This window comes from Myxocyprinus asiaticus, chromosome 21 (assembly GCF_019703515.2).
Source record: "Myxocyprinus asiaticus isolate MX2 ecotype Aquarium Trade chromosome 21, UBuf_Myxa_2, whole genome shotgun sequence".
NCBI classification, from domain to species: Eukaryota; Metazoa; Chordata; class Actinopteri; order Cypriniformes; family Catostomidae; genus Myxocyprinus; species Myxocyprinus asiaticus.
In genome coordinates this window covers 12,143,518-12,169,009 of record NC_059364.1, presented here as the reverse complement: position 1 = coordinate 12,169,009, position 25,492 = coordinate 12,143,518, and the positions used below count along the sequence as shown (strand labels likewise).

General features: G+C 38.5%; 1 protein-coding gene across 1 annotated transcript in view; it reads left to right on the top strand.

Moving 5' to 3' along the window:
- Positions 1–23,564, top strand: part of LOC127411648 (estrogen receptor beta-2-like) — a 37,982-nt gene extending 14,418 nt beyond the window's left edge. Inside the window, exons 4-10 of the mRNA XM_051647361.1 lie at positions 537–653; positions 1,407–1,757; positions 3,445–3,583; positions 17,657–17,790; positions 21,533–21,716; positions 21,888–22,118; positions 22,671–23,564. Coding sequence (XP_051503321.1) covers positions 537–653; positions 1,407–1,757; positions 3,445–3,583; positions 17,657–17,790; positions 21,533–21,716; positions 21,888–22,118; positions 22,671–22,737 — 1,223 coding nt within the window. The 3' untranslated portion in view covers positions 22,738–23,564. The remainder of the gene's footprint in view (positions 1–536; positions 654–1,406; positions 1,758–3,444; positions 3,584–17,656; positions 17,791–21,532; positions 21,717–21,887; positions 22,119–22,670) is intronic.
- The last annotated feature ends 1,928 nt before the right edge of the window (positions 23,565–25,492 follow it).

Genomic DNA, 25,492 nt, shown 5'->3' with positions numbered 1-25,492 from the left:
TCAGTTTATGACGTTCCTGCAAATGTTACTACTGGTTGTTTTCAGTCAAAACAATAAATCACAGAAGAATATGTTGTAATTTTGCTTTTGCAAACATTAGATAAAATAATAAGAATATCTGATTTTAGATAGCAGAGTGAAATGACAAATAAGCTGAATTTAAAGGTATAGTTCACCCAAAAAATTTAAATTCTCTTCATTTACTCACCCTCATGTCATTCCAAACCTCTATGACTTAGAATGTTAGTTACTGACAGCCTCAGTAACCATTCACTTTCACTGTATGGAAAAAAATATGCAATGAAAGTGAATAGTGACTGAGGCTTAACATTCTGCTTAACAACTCTTTTTGAAGAAAGAAAGTAATATGGGTTTGAAACAACATGAAGGTGAATAAACAATTACAGAATTTTCCTTTTTGGGTGAAGTATCCTTTTAACCAACCAAGATAGCCCTGTTTATTTGTAAAGTCCAGCTGTACCCCACACACACTCAAGACAGTGAGTTGGATTTGGTTTTCTTCTCATCTTCTTCAGGACACAATGACTATATTTGTCCAGCCACCAACCAGTGCACTATCGACAAGAGCAGACGCAAGAGCTGCCAGGCCTGTCGACTGCGCAAGTGCTATGAAGTGGGCATGATGAAGTGTGGTATGCAGATGCACCTTCCCCCCCCACCCCACCGCCAACCACAACCTAGCTACATATTTATACACAGGAAGAAAGACATGCTTTCTTGATTCCCAATTCAAAGAGAGCAGAGAGTCATTTAAAGTCAGCATGAAATTTACCTATTTACTTTTACAATGCATGTTCCTGGTCTGATTGTGCATGGTTCACAATAATGTTTCCTTTTCGGCTGATGTCACATAGGCATCCTCAGAAGTGAGTACTAGCTGTATTTTAAGAGTGAAATTATCCTCCACAATCACACACAAACTCGCATTCAGATATAGCTTTATTCTAGGGTGGAATGCCCACTTTTCACAATTCAGTCTATTCCCAATGGATAAAATCAAGTCCTGCCCTACATTTGTAATATTATTGTATGTCCTGTTTCACTCGAAAATGCGTCGCATTATGGAAGTAAAAAAGAATGTAAATGCTGTTTCATGTTGACTTAAAATAATCATCTGCTCTTTCTCCGGTATCTAGAAAGTTTTTGTTTTTTTTAATTCTCTGAATTTGAATTCTCTGTGCTTGTATTGGCTGTCACCATTGTTTGTTTGTTGACATGATGCAGATTGTGTCTGTAACAGTGAAGCGCTACTAAAAATAAAAAAAAGTTTGAATCTGTCATACTGTAATTGAAAAGTTGTTATAAGTATGTTAATATTTTGGACAGTGTGTGCAGTGCTGAGTGTGTGTTTTTGATGCACGTGTGTAATTGTTGTTTGTGAACAGGTGTAAGGCGGGAACGCTGCAGTTACCGTGGTGCTTGTCATCGGCGTACCACCCAGATCAGAGACAGCTCTGGTGGAGCATTAGGGGTCAAAGGTCGCTCCCAGCATCATCTAGAATTTCCCCTCAACAACCCTCATCACCTTTTCCCTTCAGGGGGCGAAGCTGAGCAGCGTGGCCTAAACCTCTCCCCTGAGCAGTTGGTAAACCGTATTGTGGAGGCGGAGCCTCCTCAGATTTACCTGCAAGATCCAGTAAAGAAGCCGTATACAGAGGCCAGCATGATGATGTCACTAACCAGCCTCGCTGACAAGGAGCTGGTGCTCATGATCAGCTGGGCTAAGAAGATACCAGGTGTGTGTTTTTTGTATAGATATCTGAAAACTTAGCTCTTGTTCATCCGATTGTGTAGAACTTTGTTAATTAGGGGTGTTCCAGTTAAAATTTCTTTTGATTTCTTAACCTCCTGGGACCAGAGCGTGACTGCTGTGTGCATTTGCCATTCCTCTTATTGATTTGTAACTAGACCAGATAGTTTTCCTAAAAATGTATGTCCACATATGTGAACAGTGGGACTAAGTTGTGAAATTGTAAATAATACCAAGCTACAGAAAGTCAGATTTTTTTTGTAATCAAACTGTTTATTATTTTTCCAGGAGTGTTGGTTATTCATGTTTTGAGATGTAATATACATTACATAAAAACATTTCATAAAGAATTCTGATTCACCGTAATGGCCAGCATCAACCAATCACTGCCAACCATGTTAAAATAAAGTTTTGCATGGAAAATTCTGAATCTATATACTGATTACCATTGTGGAAGTTTGGATTGAATGCACTTAGCTGCATAGAGAGCAATCGGATGCTCCCTTGCTCCCTGTTTAGTGAATGACTGAAATACTCAATTCGATTCTCAATGTGATAATGCACAGTAAATATAGGATCTTTTAAATGAAAATGAGCATACAGTCCACGTATGTGGTCATTGTGTTTAACAGCGTGGCGTTTCGCAAATTTAAAAAATGGCATATCGGATGAAACTAGAGACTCTAATCTTTTGACTCAAACAGGTTTCAATGTAAAAACTTAATTAGGTTTCTTACAAGATGTAGTTTTGTTGACGTTTCTCCCAAAGACAAACTCCGCTGTGACCGACGCCATGTTGTTTGGTCATATGACTCCGTACATCAAAACTTTAACACTTTACAGACAGCACAGAGTCTCCTGAACTGAGATTAGTCAGTTTAAATGAAATTAAATTATGCTTTGCGTAAAGCGAAGCCAAATAAAACGTCCATGCATGTGGACGCAGGGGCGCACCAGGTTAAAGGAAAAGGAATAGTTCAGCCACAGATGAAAATTCTGCCATAATTTACTCATCCTCATGGTTTTTTAAATCCTGTATGACTTTCTGTCTTATGTAGAACACAAACTGTGAATTTTGTATTTACTGTATATCATGGATGTTCTTTTCAATGTAACGAAAGTGAAAGTGAACTGGTGCTGTGAAACGCCAAAAAGCACAATAAATGTATCATAAAAGTGGTCCATACAACTCATGTGCTGTAATCCAAGTCATGATATGAAGCCATTGGATAGCTTTTTGTGACAAGACTAAAATTCAGGTTGTTAGGCACTTCCCATCTGCTGTAGTGCTCAAATAAATATAGCACCACTAATGACGTCAATGACATTTGGTCATGACACACAAAAGAGCCAGTGGGTTTTGCCATCAATGCACCATTTTTAGTGCCTGTAGATTTTATAGTGTATACTCTTTTATAGTCCTTTTCAAAGCTTTGGCATATTTATTAGTGAATAATGATTTAAATTTTGGTTTGTTCCTCACACAAACATATCGTATGGCTTCAGAAGACATGGAATAAGTGCAGGAGTCACATGACATGAACTTTATGGTACTTTTATGGTGCTTATTTGTCATTTTGGAGCTTGACAGACATTTTCTTCATTCACTTTGATTATATAGAATAGAGCAGCCAGGATATAAGGGGTTTATGTGTTTGCAACTTCTCTCACAGGTTTTGTGGAGCTGAGTTTGTCAGATCAGGTGCATCTGTTGGAATGCTGCTGGCTGGATATTCTTATGTTGGGATTAATGTGGAGATCTGTGGATCATCCCGGGAAACTCATCTTCTCACCAGACCTCAAACTCAACCGGTAAAACCTCCCACAAACAATTGCTTTTTTTCACAGCAAACATAACACATGGCATATACACTGATGAGCCAAAACATTATGAGCACTCACAGGTGAAGCAAATAACATTGATCATCTCCTAACAAGGCCACATCTCAAGGTCTGGGTAGATTAGATGGTTAGCGAACAATCAGTTCTCGTAGTCAACGTGTTGAATGCAGGAGAAATGGGCAGGATTAAAGACATGAGTGACTTTGACAAGGGCCAAATTGTTACAGCCAGAGCATCTCTGAAACGGAAAGGCTCGTGGGGTCCCTGTCAGCAGTGGTAAGTACCTACCACTGTGGTTTGAGGAGGGACAAACCACAAACTGGTGACAGGGTGTTGGGCACCCAAGGCTCATCAGTGCATGAGGGAAACGAAGGCTATCCCGTCTGGTCCAAAACAACAGAAGGTCTACTGGGGCACAAGTCACAGAAATTTTTAGTGATGGTTACGGGAGGAATGTACTTTTTCTGCAACAAATGGGAGCAGAAATCTGGCAGAGTAAAATCAAGTCCTGTCTTGCTTTTTTTTTTTATTATTTTTTTTATTATTTAAAAATCCTGTTTCACTTGGATGCAAATGTTGATTCATGTTGACTTAAAAGGTCAAATGCCCTCTCCCCAGTGTTTAAACAGTTTGCTGTCTGTTTGCATTATCTGAATTTTAATTCTGGCTCCCTATATCCAGAAATCCTGAATCAGATTTTGAATCTCACCTTGAACTGCTTACAATTGTGGTTTGAATTGGATGTGTGAAAATCAGATTCCATCTGTTCTTTGTTGTTCAGATGGCAGAAAAACAATCAAATTTTAACCAGACATCCAAAAATTAGATTTGTGCTGTCAGTGTGAAAAAGGCCTTGGCTTAGAATAGGGATGTGCACGAGTAATCGATTAGTTCAGCTTTAAATATTCGACTAGTAAAAACATTACTGGAATACTGTAATTTGTTTATCCATTGTGCCTTTACCTACAGTGAGCATCAATGAAACTGCTTCTCTCACCTAATTTTTGTCATTACAACTCATTGCATTGGGTGGTGCCGTGTAGGGATGTGCCCGAAGCCAAATACCTTATTCGGAAAGGCACGAATAATGACTTCAAAACAAATAACTGATTCATCCGAATAATAGAAAAAATATTCAGAAGACTGATCATCCAACGAGCACAGGAATTAAGTGATATTTTAAATAAACACATCGAAAATTACAAAACGATGAGTCTGTGAAGCCAGTATTACTACAGTGTAAACCTTATAAATGAAAATGCACACAGTGTGATTTCAAGTTCATTGGATGGCCGCGGTCTCGACTCGTTTCAGTCTCCATTAATTGTGCGCATCTCAGAAATGTAATCTTGTCATGAGTAACTAAGATACTATATTACACACATTTCCCACTTTTTAAAATGCCTGTTAATACATAAACACCAAATGTTTCACACAATTCACACGTAAGGATTCATAAACTAACCTGAGCTCAATGTTGAATTCCTGACCAGAGAAGTGATGATTTTATAGCGGCGCTCGTCTGCCCGTCTCTTAAAACTGACCACATTTACATTCATATCGCCAATTGCATGGTTTAGCCTTTATCCCCAAACAGTTTAAATGCCCCAAAGAGGCTTAAATACTTGTAAATCTATTGAGAATATTCCTGCACACGGAGGATTGCGGAGAAATCAAAACAGGCACTTTTTCTCGCTTTTCTCTTCTAAAAATATAGAGGCTCACTCTTGCTATTTATTCCACTGCATTTAGCTAATACTGCTCATGTAATTTGAACTAAATTATTATGTCCTCCACATTGTTAAAATATGTGCACGCAAAATAAACTTTCTGATATAGATTTACGATGCTTTCACCTGTTTATAAGCTTAATAAAACATTTCCTAATTTCTTTTAATGTTTGTATTTGTAGGCTATTTAATATTTGCTGCAAAATGTGTGCTTGACCTTTCACAATTGCTTCACACCTTGTGCCTCCAGAATAACATTATACTTGCACACTCCACAGACTAAGACATAGGCTAAGTGAAAATTCTGTTTCAGCAGATATTAATGTCAGAAATACCAGGAGAAACCAAAGTTAAAAACACATTCCACTGTTAATGTAGCCTACATATCCAGCTTCATCTGATGAGAAAAAATAAAGAATATATCAATAATATAATTAAATAGTAATAATTATTATGAGGCTATAATAATAATAATTAATAATAGTAATAATATATAAATAGGCCTATCCGAGGCATATTTTATATACAGAAACTATAAATGTAAGAGTTACATTTTAAATGTAGTTTTAGGCACTTCTGGTTTAAGCCACGACTACATCATGTTCTATCCCAATACAGAAACAGATACAAATAATTGATTTTATAGTAACAAATCCAAATACAGATAATGGCTTCGCTGCACACCCCTAGCGCCGTGTATAAATGAGGTTGGTAAAGCTGCACTACGTAACCTTGTGCTCTAGCGACATCTGTGGTTGAAACTTAAAATTGCAAGCAATTTGCAGAAGAACATATTACTTGAGTCGTGTTTTGGCACTGCTCTTCTGGCAGATTAATCTCATGATTTGAGCTTATCTGGACATCGACTGTGTGATCTTAACATGCTATTTTCATGTTGATATTATGTTATACAATTAAACATTTAAAACTGAAGTATTACTTGCTTTGATGAAGATAAAAAACACTCCTATTTACATATTTTGAATAAATTTGACACTTACTGTATACCACTTTTATACATGGGGTGCAGTGGTGGATGGGGGCAGTGGTGGCTCAGCAGTTAAAGGCTCTGGGCTACTGACCAGAAGGCCAGGGGCTCAAGCCCCAACACTGCCAAGATGCCACTGTTGGGCCCCTGAGCAAGGCCCTTGACCCTATCTGCTCCAGGGGCACCACATCATGGCTGACCCTGCACTTTGACCCCAGCTTAGCTGGGATATGTGAAAACAAAGAAATTTCACTGTACATATGAAAATGTATAATGTGTGACAATAATAAAGGCCTTCTTTTCTGACACTACACTCAAAGCGCTTTTACATAGTGAACAGGGGACTCAATCTCCTCCTGTTACCAATATATTTTAATATGATTTTTCAAGTGTTTTATATACTATTATTGTTGGTATTGTAGTATTCTTATCAATTTAAGAGGTGAAACTTGAGATATGGCTAATACGAGTTCAATGGAAGACTTCATTTTTTTTTTATATTATATTGTACCGCCTCAGTTGATAATGCAAGTGAACCATAATACTACAATAGTATCTCTATGCAATGCACAAAATAACACTGTAAACTAAAACATAAAACAAAGATTCAATAATGATGGGGACAAAATATTCTTTATTAAACATGAAAATAATATGCTTAAATATGCAATATAACAGTTACAAGAAGTCAATTTCATAAGTCATAAATATTATTAAACATGTCACAGTAACTTCCCCAACAACGTAGATACATCACGATCGGTTAACACACGAGTAATGTTGATTAATACAAGCATGACAAGCAATATAAGCTTCAACAACCCTATCAGACAATATATCCAAGCATTATAGCAGGTAAACAACTTCATCAAAAGGATAACAGATAAACATCCATCCAGATTGCTGCGATGCTGTCCTGAACTGTGAATGTGACTAGCTGAACTGAACGTAGTTTCTCCAGCCATGAAAAAGCTGGTTCTTCTTTCCAGTGTTTACAGACATGACGTAATGACGCAAGGATGTACGTCATAAGCCAGCATTTTCGTGCCAAATACGACCTGATAGCTCAAAATACGAATAATTTGTAAAGGCTAACTGTAGTGAATCTTGGTAAGGGAAGGACATTGTTTTGAACACTGATAGTTTATCAGTGCTGGGCAGATTACTTGTGAATTGTAATCAGGTACTGATTAGAAATTACATGACAAAAAATGCAGTCAGTAACTGAATCTCATAGATTACATTTTTGGGGTAATCTAATCTGATTACTTTTGGGTTACTGTTGGATTACTTTAAACCTAATTCTATTTTATTTTATGTCGCATGCATTGGATAGGATAATCATTTTAACATAAAAGTACAAAGAGGAAGAAAATGTATTCCATTCTTTGAACTATTGTGTACCTTGCGGGCAGGACCCTTAGAGATGGCATCCACAGGCTTCACGCTATCCTCCATGGCATCCATGCACAACTCACCACACGCCCCACCGAGACCGAACCACATTATAGCAACCACGAGGAGGTTACCAACCGAGGAGCAACTGGAGCAACCGGGCCAATTTGGTTGCTTAGAAGACCTGGCTGGAGCAACCAGCATGCCCTGGATTTGAGCTCTTGACTCCAGTGGTGGTAGTCAGTGTCTTTACTCACTGAGCTACCCAGGCCCCCCCACTAGATTGTTTGAAGAAATTAGGTTCAATATGTGAGCAATTAAGAGTAAGAAATAATCAATAATCAGTAAGAAATAATCATTTAAAAAAAACGTACATGTATCTACTTTGTTTTAAGTGCATAAAACAATAGAAACATCACATTAATGAACTTGAAATCAACAGCAATGACATTGGTAGGCCAAAGGTAACAGCTCAAAACTCTGACACACTTACTTTTAACCCTTACTACTTAGTCCATCAAATATTCCTTAGTTGAGGTGCATATCTTACTGTTGTAATGTAAAATGAGCACATGCTGAAAATGTTCATCTGTGAGACTATTGTGCTTCAGGGTAAGAATATGATGATATTGATATGAAAATGATCAATAAATTATTAACAATTTACTGCCGTTGTTAATATGTAATCATGTATTCTATGAAAAAGTAACTGTAGTCTGATTATGACTATTTTAAAATGTTATTTAATCAAATTACAAGTATTTGATTTTTGTAATCTGATTACGTAATACAGATTACATGTAATTTGTTACTACCCAGCACTGTTGTTTATGTACTCGATCAATAATGCCAATTTGTTAATTTTTAACCGAAAAATATTACGTAGTGCAGCTTTAAAGGAAAAATTCCCCCAAAATTGAAAATTCTGTCATTATTTAAAGTGATTGTAAGACTTGGAATGTATGTTTCTGTGTGAGTGCAAATATATTTTTTTTCTTTTTTGAATGTAGATCAGGTTGCTCATACGTAGTGTACATTTTCTTCATAAGAAAAACAGGTTCAAAGGTTGTTGAAGCAACACGATGACACAGGAAACCAATATAAGGGTGACATTTGTGAAAACCCCAATAGGCTATAAATTTCACGAGTGTGTCATACTCTTTATTTACTATCTTATATTCTGAATTTTAATTAATCGATTACTCTTTTTTTTTTTTTTTTTTTTTTATGTGTTGGAGTACTTGACTACAAAATTTGACTATGAAATGCCCATCCCTAGTTAAGAAATGTGTGAAACCTCCATGCGTCCTCCTTTAGTGGAAGAGGTTTGCTCATATCTTGCTTGATGGTAACATTTGGGGTTTGTTGGATTTGTGGTGCGATGCCCAACGGGTAGCAGCCGAAGCTGGGGGCCTGTGCGGACTGGACCTTGATTACAGAAAATGGCTTTTGGAACATGGAATGTGACCTAACTGTTGAGGAAGGAGCCAGAATTAGTGTGTGAGGTTAACAGATACCAGCTATATACAATTTAACTCACCTCTACACACTGTTCTGGCTCTGGAACCAAACTCCTGGACAGGGGTTGCACTCTCTCCTTCTCCGGAGTTGCTCAGGGTGAGCAGGTGTGGGTATACTCCCAAGCCCCCAGCTTGGTGCTACAATCTTGGAGTTTAGCCCAGTAGATGAGAGGGTCACCTCATTGCGACTTCATGTTACAAGGGGAAAAGCTGTGACAGTGAACTGTGCTTATGCACCGAAGCGCAGTCCAGAGTATTCAGCCTTCTTGGAGACCCCAGGAGGGGCCCTGGAAGGGGTGCCAGCTGGGGACTCCATAGTTCTGCTGGGTGACTTCAGTGCCCATGTTGGCAACTATGGAGATACCTGGAGGGGAGTGATTGGGAGGAACGGCCTGCCTGATCTGTACACGAGCAGTGGTCTGTTATTGGACTTCTGTGCTAGTCATGGATTGGCCTATAACAAACACCATGTTCGAACATAAGGTTGTTCATATGTGTACTTGGTATCAGAGCACCTTAGGCCAAAGGTCGATGATCGACTTTATTGTCGTATCATCAGACCTGCAGCCTTATGTTCTGGACATTCTTATGAAGAGAGGAGCTGAACTGTCAACCGATCACCACCTGGTGGTGAGTTGGATCAGATGGAAGATGGAAGGTCGTTGATGCCTGTCAGGGTGGCAATCCTAGAACCCACTGGTGGACACCTTTGGTGAAGGAAGCCGTTAAGCTGAAGGAGGCTTTTCAGGATTGGTTAACTCCAGACTCAGCTGACAGGTACCAGCAGGCCAGAAGGACTGCAGGGGCAGCGTTTGTTGAAGTGAAAACCCGCGTGTGGGGAGGCCATGGAGAAGGACTTTTGGTCGGCCTCAAAGAGGTTCTGGAAAACCGTAAGATGGCTCAGGCATGGAAAGCAGTGATTTGTCCAGGCTGTTGTTGGCTGGGGCCTCGTCTGGCGATAGAGTCGAGCGGTGGAAGGAACATTTTGAGGAGCTCCTAAACCTGACAAACACACACTCTGTGGAGGAGGCAGGGATGGAGGACTTGGGTGGGGGGGTTGACACCCATTTCCCTGGCAGAAGTCACTGAGGTGTCAAAGAGCTCCAAAATGGTAAGGCGCTAGTGGTGGATGAGATTCACCCTGAGATGCTGAAGGCCCTGGATGTTGTTGGACTCTCATGGCTGACATGCCTTTTCAGCATTGCGTGGACGTCTGGGGTGGTACCTAGGGATTGGCAGACAGGTGTGGTGGTTCCCATTTTTAAAAAGGGGGACCGGAGGGTGTGTTCCAGCTATCGAGGGATCACACTTCTCAGCCTACCTGAGAAAGCTTATGCCAGGGTGCTGGAGAGGAGACTCCTCAGATTGAAGAGGAACAATGCGGATTTCGTCCCGGTTGTGGAACAGTGGATCAGCTCTTTACCTTAGCATGGGTCCTAGAAAGGTCGTGGGAGTTTTCTCAACCAGTTTACATGTGTTTTGTGGACTTGGAAAAGGCATACAACCTTGTACCCCGGGATTCCCTGTGGGGGGACGCTGCAGGAGTATGGGGTACCAGGGCTGCCATTCGTGCCATTCGGTCCCTGTATAACCATTGCAAGAGCTGTGTCCGCATCTTTGGCATTAAGTAAAGCTCGTTCACAGTGGGCGTTGGACTCTGACAGGGCTGTCCCTTGTCACCGATCCTGTTTGTGATATTCATGTATAGGATCTCAAGGCGCAGCCAAGGTGTGGAGTGTGTCCAGTTCGGGGGCCTCAGAATTGCATCCCTGCTATTTGCATATGATGTGGTCCTGTTGGCAACATCATGCTGTGACCTCGAGTGTGCACTTGGGAGGTTTGCGGCCGAGTGTGAAGTGGTTGGAATGAGGGTCAGCACCTCCAAATCTGAGGCCATGGTTATCTGCTGGAAAAGGGTGGATTGCTCTCTTCAGGTAGAGAGAGAGAGCAGCTGCCCCACGTGGAGGCGTTCAAGTATCTCGGGATCTTGTTCACGAGTGAGTGAAAGTTGGAGCATGAGATTGACAGGTGGATCGTGCAGCATCTGCAGTAATGCGGTCGCTGTACCGGACCGTGGTGGTGAAGAAGGAGCTCAGCCTGAAGGCAAAGCTTTCAATTTACCAGTCGGTGTATGTTCCAACCCTCACCTATAGACCTTATTCATGATCGCGCCATCTTTGATTTTTAATGGGAATGACAACGAGGCTGCCAGGGATAGACTTACAGTCTCTTCAGTGGGATGTACTGCAGTTTAAAGTGTTTTTGGATTGTTCCGTGGACAAAACATTGATCAAATATCTGTCCAAGAACATTCAGTATACAAAGAACTCCAGACAACATGAGTTGTGGAAAATCAGATGTGATCTAGGAGCTTAATACAGTTTTATACTGTTTGTGTAATTGAAGAGATGATAAGTCTATCCCTCACAGCCTCGTTGGCATTCCCATTAATAATCAAAGATGGTGCTAAAGTGAATAAGTTCTATGGTCTTGAGTTTTGGCTTGAGTTTAGGATGAGCTGGAGGATATGACCGGGGAAAAGGACGTATGGGCTACTTTGCTTAGTCTGCTGCCACCGCGACCTGGTCCCGTGTAAGCGGTCAAAGATGGATGGATGGATGGATGGATGGATTTATTCATTGACCTTTGGATAATCTTCTGTTATGTGTGTAGGGTTCTCTCTGTGTGTGTGTGTGTGTGTGTGCGTGTGTGTGTGTGTAAGTTGTGGTGTGTTGTTGTCCATTGATTAGGGAAACTGAATGCTTAACGACTATGCATTCATTGTGGTGACCTGTCTGTTTTCTTATAATGTCTATACGTGTATGCTTGCATGCATGTGTGTGTATACATGTTTATGTGTTCATGTGTTTGTTTATAGAATTTAAGACTCTTCTTCCTTGGTGATTATCACTAGGGTTTTAACTAACCTTGGTACGTTCTCATAACACAAGCTTAGTTTGTACTTTTCATTTCTCACACAGGGTTAAGGAAGTGTGTGTGCGAGAGAGAGCACTGTATTGATGTTCCAAACTTCCTGGTTAGGCTTTGTTCTAAACCCCGAACCCTTATGTTAAACATCTGCAATTAATTCAGTCTAACCAATTAACGTACTGTATATATCTAATCAGACTTTGTCTTGTAGATCATTTTAGCCTAACATCGTGCCCTTCTTGTTTGTTTTTTTGCCAACCTTTTGTACTTTTTAAGAAATTAAAGATTAAAGTTTCAAAAATCTCTTGTTGACTTACATTGTATCGATATGTAATTTACAGTGATGATGTCATTTTAATATTTGGATCCCGATTAACGGTTAAAGGGATAGTTCACCCAAAAATAGAAATTCAGTAATTGTTTACTCACCCCTGTGTTTTTATTACCCCATATCAAAAATGTTGTGTTCTGATGTCATACAGTGGAAGCTTATGGTGACCACCTCTTCAAGCTTCAAAAGGAGGTAAAAGTATCATTCAGAAATTGTAAGACTCATGCCTTGTTTTGAAGTCATACGATAAGGTTTGGTGAGAAACAAATTGAAATCTATTGTATTATTTAATGAAAATGTCTTCAAAAGCGTTAAATATGCTTCTCATCTGATACGCGCATCTGTGTTTCACGTGAGTGTAGCATGCGCTATCTCTGGAGCACACAAGTGCACGCGAGTCCAGCAGGCTTCCCGATATTTGTGCTCCAGAGACAGGAGAGCGAAGACCACAAAACTTACGTGACCCATTTGATTTCTACTGTTTTTTTTTTTTTTTTAAATTTTGTTTTTTTTTACCTTAAAGCATTATGGAGGAAGTCATACATGGCTAGACAGCCCAACATTCTAACCACCACTGACCAGAAAGACAGCTACAACACTGTGTCATGTGCCAAAATAAATGGTTTTTAAACTAAACAATCACCCTTACTAAAATTCTGTTTGAATGATGTTACGGTAGATATTAGAAATTATGTTTGCCTTCAAATATTCATACTATATTCTCTATAGAGATGACTTAAGTCATTATAGTTTGTTTTTTTTACCTACAGTATGTATTTTTTTTTTGTTTTGTTTCATTGCTTTGAGAAGATCTTCTTGAGGAAAGTTTATAATTATAATAATATTGATCAACAACATAGACTGAAATGTGGCATAATGTGAAATTTAGTACATTTAGTAAGTTTGTCAAGTTCCAAATATAGAGGAAAATTGTGGCATTATATGGTTATTTAAAATATAAAACCATTTTTATTGATTTTAAAGAAAAAATGACTATCGTGACTATCGTGATATATATATGGGTGATATGATAAAAATCTTAAATCACGATATTAATAATTTTATATCATGATAATATATATTATATAATGTATATTATCATGATATAAAATTATTAATATCGTGAATTAAGATTTTTATCATATCACCCACCCCTACCTGACACTACTGTAATGTGCTGTATTTCTGCAGAACTGATGAGCGTACAATGCAGTGTATAGTAACAATTTTTTTTTTTTATTTATTTACTTATTTATTTATTTATTTATTGTTTTGGCCAACTCTTACGTACAGTTTTATAGTATTATGTGCTATAACTGGTCAGGACATCCAACTAGTTGAGCCCCAGTTTTCACACCTCAGACTAAGAAACGACTTTAGAATTGGGCGGGAAATTATGTAAATATGTGGGCTAGTATTGTGGGCGAGAAGTGGGAAAACAGGAGGGGGTCTCTAGACCTACTTCCAAAAACACACACACAACTGATGAACAATGACATTATGAGTAAAGATAAAAACAAAAATGTTTTGGGCTATATATTAATCGTGGGACAAAAGTGTGAAGAGTTAAGGCGATAGAACAGTTTGCAAATCTGTAAAAAGATTGGATATTTTGTTCAAAACTGTTAAGAATGAAGTGAAAAGAACACTCAGAGAGCACTGGTTTAATAAATCATATATAGGCCTATTTATTCTTACAAGGAGTGTTTCGGGTTTAATAACAAGATAAACTCTATTGACTATTTGTGGCATAATGTTGATTTGCCACAGAAAATCATTTTGACTCATCCCTCTTTCTCAAAAAATAAATAAATAAAATATAAAATGACGTACAGTAATAAACAGGTCCGATACACAAAACATATACACACTTATTAAAAAGTACTTAAAAAGTATAAACACAATACTTAAGCATAATACATTTTAAAATGACTCTAGTGTGATAAAATCACTTACTAACCTGTGGCCTGTACCATGAAGCAGGTTTCGGTGACTATCCAGGTAAGTTTTAGTTTAGTCTGCCTCAACCCCAGGTTTTAAGTACCATGAAAGTTGTATTGCTGTATCACTGCCTTGCATTCCCTTTAAAAATTGTCTCATGTGGATTGTCTTCATAATTTATTCCATATTGCTGCATTGTTTGGCCTTTGCATTTTATCTTAAGTGACTTCTCTTATATCTTTAATGTAATATTTATCACAGCATTTGCCTTTGTATCACTTTTTTAATAAACAACTTTGGGGATCTTACATCTTTTTCTTCGACAAATATTAATAATATTAATAACTATTGCTGTGACTCACAGTGCGCTCTGTGTGCCTTTGACTACCAAAAACGAAATCATTTTTGCTGTGCTATTTTCAATAGTCGTTAGCAATATTAAAGTATCTAATAATGGGTCGGACTGAAGATGGGTTTTGTTGGGTGAGATCGGTGTTTTATTGCTTACAATCTTGGAGTGTTTAAATTTCATTAGTTTTAATTAGTAACACGCAAGGTTTTTAGCAAATATAAAACAAGTAGATGTACATGGCGATAAGATACAGTCAACAAACATCATTATGAGTGTGCATTACGCAGTGATTTTAAACAAATGTATATACAGTATACGTGACAGTAGCATATAATTAATATTGTTCCAAATGATAACATGTTTTAACCGTTAGCATTATTTTATACACTTGATTCTTTCTTATCACCCCTCAGACTGTGTATACATGGTAGTACTGTCAGTCAACTCGTCCAGTAGGTGAACTGAAATTTTCTTTCTCGTTGAGCAAATTAACAACACACTCGTCATTGCTGATTCAGCTCATAGAGAAATCTGTTTTATTTTTCCGATCTGCTCGCAAGAGAATCGTCTGTTTTTCTTTCTTGTTTGTTTTGCAAACTTGTCAAGTGGTTCTAACTAGTGATGGGTCATTCATTTTGAACGAATCTTTTATATGACTCGGAAGAATGAGTAGTCTCAGAGTGATTCATTTTGTCGCAGCCACGCATGTGCAAAATCCGTGCTCATGTTTCGTTCATTTGGTGCGGGGACAGCTCTGTACAGGAAACAGAACTGATAAATTCACCTCCCGAGTCGGTCTTCGGGTACAAGTCGTTCACTGACAGCCGCAAAGTCTCTGTATTGCAAACAGAAGTTACTTAATACTTCTTAATGCTCCCAACAAGCCGTTTGAGATGCTTTATTTTTACCCTCACAGTCACACGAAGTGTTTCTAGTCACTAATTTTAGCTTCTTTATTTCTTGCAGTTCATAACTTTGAATATTTCTGTAGTGATGTTTTTTCCCATCCCATTGAATCTGGTAATACAGAGTAATGTTTTAAACTTTTTATGACTTTTATCTTCTCGTCAGAAAATATAGACTACAAGAGCTACAAGGAAACCCCATATTATTTATTATTTACTTGTTTATTGAGTTGATTTTAAGTAAACTGTAATTTATTTTTCCTTCATGATGCATCCCTCGTATTATTTATTTGTTCTTATGTTCTTGTTGGGAATAGACCCAAATCAAACATTAATTATATATTAACTAATTTTACATTTGGGATAAAATATCATGTCAACACTTCCTGCATCGAATACATGAAAACAATTCATTATGACAATTCTTATGATTTTAAGTAATTTACTGCCATACTGACATGTACTGATAACGATACAAACAACAGCAACACACTGACTGTGAGCTGTAATGAAAAAATACCAGTAATTGTCATTCGTGAACGAGTGCTGAGCCTGGAAGTCACGTGTCAAATGAACGAAGACTCAGATCCGAACTCCGAAAACCGACTCGGGAGGTGAACTAATCAATTCTGTTTCCTGTAGAGCCTGTCAAAAACGAAAAAAGATTTGTTCATTTTCCTGAACAAGACTCAAAGATCCAAGTTAGTAAAATTATTTGATCTTCCCATCACTACTTCTAACCTGGTGATGGGTGAAGCAGCTAAAAGGTGCGCTGAGCCACCCATCATACAGTTGCTTGTAGCGCCACCTATTGTAAAGACGTTAATGTGCTAACAGCGAAAATTAGCTTCGCTTTCTGTGGGAAAAGTGATTTGCCTCTCATAATCACGTTGTGTTTGGTGTGAAAAGGCCTTAAATCCCAGAAACTTGATGTAAAGTAGATCAAATATATAGTTGACATGTCTTTGAGTTTTCTGTTTTCATCATTGTTTTCTGTTTTTGAATAGGCCATCATGTTGTCCTGTTTATGATCAGACACATGGTGAGAAGACGCAATTGGCTCCGTCTAAACAGAACAGCCTCCTCAGATACACCTGGAATACACCGCTGCCTCATATTTGAAACATATATAATGGCCAACTGACAAACATGTTCGCTTCTGTGCAGTTATGGAGTGGACTGTGGTCCATTCTGACTTTGTGATTTCAGTCTTATCATGCCTATTATCTGACACATGGAGAATAAGCGATGGAATCAGCGCTCATAGCCCTCCCTCATATACACATGTTTGGAGCAGGACTTGCATAACTGCAGCCAAGAAATGCTCACGGTGGTCCGGTTATGGACTGCAGTGCGTTTTGTGGAGTGACTTCGATCTGACCACATTTTTAGTGTAAAAGTCCGCTCTGAGTGCTGTTGAAATCTCGTACCTGCGGGACAGTGGCGTCCATGTCATGAGTTTGAATTCTGTGCTGTGGCTGTTATATGAGCTCATGAATGAGGCAGCGCTGTGATTGGATGGAAGTGCTCCTTGTCATGAATAATGTGGAGAAACGCTCAGAATATAGTGACGTAAATGCGTGCTGTCCTACCAATAATAGCTCGTAGTTACCGCATATACCTCAATTTTGTGACGTTGCTTCAACTTTCCATTTGAAACCAGAAGAACGAAATGGCTCAATAAAACGAAAACAAAAAAACACTTCACCCTTAACAATAAACATAATGAGTGCATCATTGTTTTCAGTGATGTGCATCCTGTACATATCTGTTCACATCTCAAAATTTTTTTTTGGTTTTCTTGACCCTTTAAGCACTCAACAGGTCTGACAACCGTATTCTGCTGCTGTGTGAAAGTGATATATGTTTCAACAGAACAAAGAAATAAAGAGAAACTCTTTGCACTCTCCTCCTCCTATTTCTGCTTGACACACTTTCTATTTTCTTCAGGGATGAGGGCAACTGTGTTGAAGGCATCATGGAAATCTTTGACATGCTGCTGGCCACCACCTCCAGATTCAGAGAACTGAAGCTGCAAAGAGAGGAATACGTCTGTCTCAAAGCCGTAATCCTTCTAAACTCCAGTATGACAATTCTGTGTTTGTGTGTGTGTTATCCCCTTAAAAGCATCTACTAATTGAATACATTTAAATGTAAATCCTCTTGTCTATTGACATAATTTAAATAATTTGTTTGTACATAACTGTAGGAAAAAGTGGGGATATGTAGTGTAGAAACCACTATTTTGGGCATGCTATTCAAAAATACTTTATGACTATTTTATATTAGAATGTGTTAATTTACTTGGCTGGTCAGTGGTGACATCCCAACACTGCTCTCTTGTGTCTAAAAATATCCTTCAATAACAGCCTCTTTGCAAAGAGTATTACCTTGTATTACAAAACAATGCATGTTCATATTTGCCAGTTAAACTGTTAAGATCAGACTGAAATTATTTGGGACCTTTTTAAAAATAAACATCAGTTGCTCCTTTTTAACAGTGAGATCTTTCAAAATGGTATGCAGAGCGGCAGGTGTTACATACAGCCAGTAACATCTAGAGGATTTTGCAGAAGTTTCTAATATTACCTCTTATCGTTTATTCTTCTAGAGTTTAGGAAAAATAGTATCTATCCTACTTAATTCTTAGAACCCCATTGTAACTTGGTTGGCCAAGTTGTTAAATTGGCTGGGCTATAGTGTTGACGTGTAAATGTGGACATCTATATTAGGGATGGCGATTAATCGAATGTTATTTTCAATTACGATTTTGGCTTCCAACAATTATGAAAACAAGTTAATTGAGATAAAACGATTATTGTGCCACATTCGACATTATTCTGATTTAAAAAAAAAAAAAAAAGTGATTTGATTCCGTTTTGCAATGAAACACCCCCGCGTAATATCTTTAAAGTATCCTTTATTAAAGTTCAAAAATAAGAAAGTGGGTTATGAAAATAAACTCAGAAACTGGCATTTCTCTTTGCGGTCAGCCCCGCGTCTATGAGTTGCGTGGAGTGACCGGGGAAGAGATTGAATCTTCTCTCAGCTGAGGCACACTCTGGCACGTGGACTCTCGTCACTCGCGTGCGTTTGCTGCAGCTAGATTATAACGTGATGGCTCGTGACGTAGTGAATCATAATATACATGTCACGTTTACTGTGTGTATCTTATCATGAAGAAAATCGGCGATACGCAGCTCTATTAAGAAGAGAAAGTTTGTTTTTTGTGAGTTAAAGATGGATCGAAGTGAACATAAAGGTGAGAGAGTGTAGTCTTAGCCCATTATACACTGGAACAAAGTACACTTTGATTCGTCTTTTTTGGCTTGTTTTCCAAAATAATATTTAAAACTCCTTTTAAAACAATGTACATTTACTTTAGGAGCTATACTGCAGAAGAAAAAATTGTAAATGCTAGGCGGATTTTTTTTTTTTTTGATTATCACAGTCTGGGATACAGTTGTGCTCAAAAGTTTGCATACCCTGGCAGAAATTGTGAAATTTTGGCATTGATTTTGAAAATATGACTGATCATGCAAAAATAAAAGACAAAAATGTATTTTATTTAAGGATAGTGATCATATGAAGCCATTTATTATCACAGAGTTGTTTGGCTCCTTTTTAAATCATAATGATAACAGAAATCACCCAAATGGCCCTGATCAAAAGTTTACATACCCTTGAATGTTTGGCCTTGTTACAGACACACAAGGTGATACAAACAGGTTTAAATGGCAATTAAAGGTTAATTTCCCACACCTGTGGCTTTTTAAATTGCAATTAGTGTCTGTGTATAAATAGTCATTGAGTTTGTTAGGTCTTTCGTGGATGCACTGAGCAGGCTAGATACTGAGCCATGGGGAGAATAAAAGAACTGTCAAAAGATCTGCGTAACAAGGTAATGGAACTTAATAAAGATGAAAAGGATATAAAAAGATATCCAAAGCCTTGAAAATGCCAGTCAGTACTGTTCAATCACTTATTAAGAAGTGGAAAATTCGGGGATCTCTTGATACCAAGCCAATGTCAGGTAGACCAAGAAAGATTTCAGCCACAACTGCCAGAAGAATTGTTCGGGATACAAAGAAAAACCCACAGGTAACCTCAGGAGAAATACAGGCTGCTCTGGAAAAAGATGGTGTGGTTGTTTCAAGGAGCACAATCTCACTGATGGTTTGGGGGTGTGTGAGCTCTAAAGGCACGGGAATCTTGTGAAAATTGATGGCAAGATGAATGCAGCATGTTATCAGAAAATACTGGCAGACAATTTGCATTCTGCTACATGAAAGCTGCGCATGGGATGCTCTTGGACTTTCCAGCACGGCCCTAAGCACAAGGCCAAGATGACGCTCCAGTGGTTACAGCAGAAAAAGGTGAAGGTTCTGGAGTGGCCATCACAGTCTCCTGACCTTAATTTCATCGAGCCACTCTGGGGAGATCTCAAACGTGTGGTTCATGCAAGACGACCAAAGACTTTGCATGACCTGGAGGCATTTTACCAAGGCGAATGGGCAGCTATACCACCTGCAACTACTACAAAAGACTGCACGCTGTCATTGATGCTAAAGGGGGCAATACACAGTATTAAGAACTAAGGGTATGCAGACTTTTGAACAGGGGTCATTTCATTATTTTCTTTGTTGCCATGTTTTGTTTTATGATTGTGCCATTCTGTTATAACCTACAGTTGAATATGAATCCCATAAGAAATAAATGTGTTTTGCCTGCTCACTCATGTTTTCTTTAAAAATGGTACATATATTACCAATTCTCCAAGGGTATGCAAACTTTTGAGCACAACTGTATGTAAAAATTAAAAAGACAAATGTCCCGAAGGTCTTAAAGTTACAGTATGTTTGCATAGTACGTTGAGACGGCATAATCTGATTTTCCTTGGTCAAACTCATATGACTTTCTTTCGTCTGTCCATCACAAACAAAGATATTTTGATGGAGATATGATGTGAATATTTTCATACAGTGCAAATCAATGGGCACTTGCAATCTCCAAAAAGGAGATAAAGGCAGCATAAGTAATCCTCGTGTAGTTTAATCCATGTCTTCTGAAGTATTGGACCCCATTGACTTGCATTGTATTCATATAATCACATCAAACCTCCATCAAAATATCTTTGTTTGTATTACGCAGAAAAGAGAAAGTCATACAAATTTGAGATGGCATAAGGGTGAGTAAATGATGAGAGAATTGTCTTTTTTTTAATTTTTATAAAGTAAACTATTCCTTGGGGCCTGGGTAGCTCAGCGAGTAAAGATGCTGACTACCACCCCTGGAGTTTGCGAGTTCGAATCCAGGGCTTGCTGAGTGACTCCAGCCAGGTCTTCTAAGCAACCAAATTGGCCTGGTTGCTAGGGAGGGTAGAGTCACATTGGGGTAACCTCCTCATGGTTGCTATAATGTGGTTCGCTCTCGGTGGGGCGCATGATGAGTTGTGCGTGGATGGCATGAAGCCTCCACACGTGCTATGTCTCCGCAGTAATGCGCTCAACAAGCCATGTGATAAGATGCGCGGGTTGACGGTCTCAGATGCGGAGGCAACTGAGATTTGTCCTCCGCCACCCTGATTGAGATGAGTCACTACGACACCATGAGGACTTAAAGTGCATTGGGAATTGGGCATTCCAAATTGGGGAGAAAAAGGGGAGAAAAAAGTAAACTATTCCATTAATGAGACTGATTAAATGAGAAACCAGCCTTGGACATGAAGCATAATTTAAACTGTATTAATCCACAGATAAATGTGAATATATTTTCTCTTTCACTGTCTCAGATCTCTGCCTGTTTTTTGTTGTTGTTTATGAACAGATAACTGTTCAAGCTCACCACAGACCCCTGATGATGTGGAGAGTCGTGGGAAGGTTCTGAGGCTGCTGGACTCTGTGACTGACGCTCTGGTTTGGGCCATTTCCAGAACCGGACTGTCCACACAGCAGCAATCCATTCGGCTCGCCCACCTGCTGTTGCTGCTGTCACATATACGACACCTCAGGTACCACTAAGAGAGAGTGTGTGTTCTAAAAAGTATTTCACACAAGATGCATTGCTAGACCACAATGCTAAATCCATCTCATAATTATCCCATGACTTTCCTGATTGGTTAGTTTGGTCTTCCAGATCATACAGATTTAGCCGCTCACACTTCTTCTTCTGTTGTCCATAGTAACAAAGGTATTGAGCATCTGTCGAGCATGAAGAGAAAAAACGTGGTGCTTCTGTACGATCTTCTGCTGGAGATGCTGGACGCGAACACATCTCAGAGCAGCCACATGCTTCCTGCTCACGCAGACACCTTTACCCGGCCAGACACTCAACAGACCCCCGAAACCCATCACACATCCAGACAGCAGCCTGCACTGAAAGAGAGCAACCCAGTGATCCTCCAGAGTTCACAGTGAGTGATTGCTCAGACATGCATTCTCAGACACGCTTGTGTTGAATTGTTGAGTGAGTCAGCTTAAAAGGGTTCCTAAAAAATGATGTGTTGTGATGTCATGGTTTTGAGGAACCTACATGTTTGTAGGTTATTTTTCGAGGAACCTACAAACAAGTTTTCAATCAATCATAATTAATTACACTTTGTATTGTTGCGTTTATGAAAGTCTACGGGATAAGGCATTGGGTACTGGGATAAACAATAAAATACACATTTTGCTTTTTTTAATTATAGCCACAAGACTTGACTATTGGAAGAATTAATATAAGCACAAAAATACAAGCCTCATTGTTCTGTTTGTAATTTGAGGAATGCCTTGCCCCGTAGACATGTATTGTAAATCAATTACTGTAAATGCGTTTGTTTTTACAAACTTGAGGTTTTCAATAACTTTGAAAGTTGAAAATTTTTTCTCTTTCAAAAACAATACAATTTTAAAATGTAATGTTTTACAAAAGGTTTTCAAACCTAAGGTAACATTGTTTTTACATATTGTCTCCATCTCTCTAGAGCTGAGGAGTCAGTGGAAGAGACGTTGCATGCTAGGCTGAACCGAGAGGACATGGGCACAGACTGACAATATCCCTTTTGTTGGTTAAAAACCTCCCTGGATCCAGAACTGGATTCAAACCGGACTTGGCAGAATGGAACTTTTAATGACAAACAACAACCTGAACCAAACAGGGCTTACATACAACTCTCAATCCTGCTTCAACAAAACAAAATTTGAACTGCATTATTTTACATGTCATCCCTAAAAAGGATCCTTGATACAATCATAATACATGCCAAGTGTTCAATGTTCAAGAAATCTCATGTTCTACTGCTAAATCTTTTTATAGATACAGCTGGTTCATTTAAGGGTGAAGTGTGTAATTCTGGCACCACTGGTGGCACAAATCGGAATTGCAAAAATAATGACTGTGTTCAAACAAGTTTCACACACTCCCCCCATTTACCATTGTTCAACAAATAAGAGTCCTGCCCCAAACTCATGCCATTTGTTGAGCCAATGTTGTAATGTGATTGTAAACGGTTTGCGATAATGGCACAGAAATCACATGATGCACCTTTAAATACAATATTTTGTTGTGTTCCTGCTCTTTAGCAAATACACCAGTTAAGCAATGGCAAATGACTGCCAGTGATGAGGTTAAGTTTAGTGTATCAAAGATCTCCAAAAAATTGCTAACTCATTTGTTCCTCTCTTTTTCTGAAGAGTGACCAAACTATTTGCTAAATTAAATGGGGCTACATAATACATTATGCATTATCTGCGCATTGTCTGTCTATTTGTAAGATGTTGGTTGTATTTGCTGTCCTGTGGTGCTCCCTGATTGTAAATCTTTCGTGGTTTATAAAGTACTTGTTCTTGACAGTAAATGTGAGACTTGGTTAAAATCATCTGCAAGTTGTGTAAATATTGATATCTGTCTGAATGATTCACGTAAATCCTGGCTTACACCAGTGTTGTAATCGAGACCAGCTCATCCGAGTCCAAGTCCAGTCCGAGACCAGGGTAGGTCGAGTTCGAGTCAAGACCGAGACCACAAAAGTCTTAGTCTAAGACAAGAGTTTTTTATGAATGTATTAAATAAAGAACTACTGGCGTATATATCAAATAAACCTCATTTATTATTTTAACATTAAAAATGTCTGCATTACAAAATACAGTATAATTGTACAATAACTAAAATGGGCCTAAAAACCAAACAATAATGTATTAAATATGACAATGTTTATGCAGAAAGTGATATAAACATTTACATTCAATTTGTTAACAATTTCCTCAATTGCACTAATATATTTCATTCATTGTAAGTCAAGTAAGCATTTCTGCTTGCTTTTGCCTGCAAGATTTTTTGGGGGGGGCACAGAGCAGGACCCACTCAGTTCGAGTTCGAGTCAAGACCAAGTCAAATTGCTCACGAGTCCATGACAATTCCATTGAAAATGGTCTTGGACTCTTGAGTACTACAACCAGGGCTGCGTTAACCCAATGGGCAACATGGGCTGCAGCCCAGGGCCCCCCTTGGGCACACGAGATCAAATATGAATTGTGTAATTTCGGCACCACCGGCGCCACCTGTATAAAAATTATAATTTATTCTAAACAGTTTTTCTGAACACTCTTAGTCTGCTATTGTTTGCAAAAATGAGTAAATTCACAGCTAAACAGCATATTACAGGTACTCTCACCCCAAAGTCACACAATTGGTTGAGCCAGAAGTTGACATGTCACTCAAACTAAGGGAACAAAGTTTTGAAAGCTGACTACAACACTGGCTTACACATTCAGCACAGAAAAAACTTATATCTTATACCGGAAACATGACTGCTGGCGTATGTAATTTCAGATGCATCATGTTTTGTTTGTAAAAAAAAATTGACAAGTGGCACAAGTTTTATAAGTGCTTAAAGTTTTAGTAACATTGGTCTCTGCATCCAGAGGAAATGCTCTGTGCAATCACTTCATCAACTGCAACTAACGATGAGGAAAAAAGTGTCATGGGAATGTTGACTGCATTAAACGAGAGGAAATTATGATGGTACTGTAAATATGATGACACAGAACACTGGATTTACTGATGATACACAGTGTTGACACCAGAGACACAAAATGAAACATTGTTATTGGTGAAAATGTACTGACCTCAAAGTCTATTACAGGTTAAATTACATTTGTAATGTACATTTACACACACACACACACACACACACACACACACACACACACACACACACACACAATAGTTTTCAGAGGAACATTTCAGTTTATCAATGACTCTCAGTGAAAGAGTAGGTGTATTTTGCAGCATTCTATCCTTGTCTACCCCCCCCCATTTGATGAGGCTCCGAGCCTGTATTTTTTCCCCAAAAATCTCTCTAAGAATACAAATATACAGTATATATTTCTTGAGGGAAGGTTTCAGAACAATCCCTCTCTGTGACCAACAGACCCTACAACCAGAAACAGGAAGTTAAGTCAAGTGCTCTGGGTTGCAGGTAGCGTTACATATAGGCATGGTTGGGAGGGTTACTTTTGAAATGTAATCCACTACAGATTACAAAATACATGCTGTAAAATGTAATTTGTAATGTATTTTGTTAGATTACTCAAGATCAGTAACGTATTCTAAATACTTTGGATTACTTCTTCAGCACTGGTAAATTTTTTTCACTTGTTTTGACTATAAAAACTCTGCCAGTACAGTTCTGATATTTTTACAGGAAAACAAAACAAAAATTATTATCAAGAATACGATTTTTGCCCTAATATCAAAGGTCTTACTAGAAAAAAGAAATTATGATCCAACGTGAATTTTCTTGAT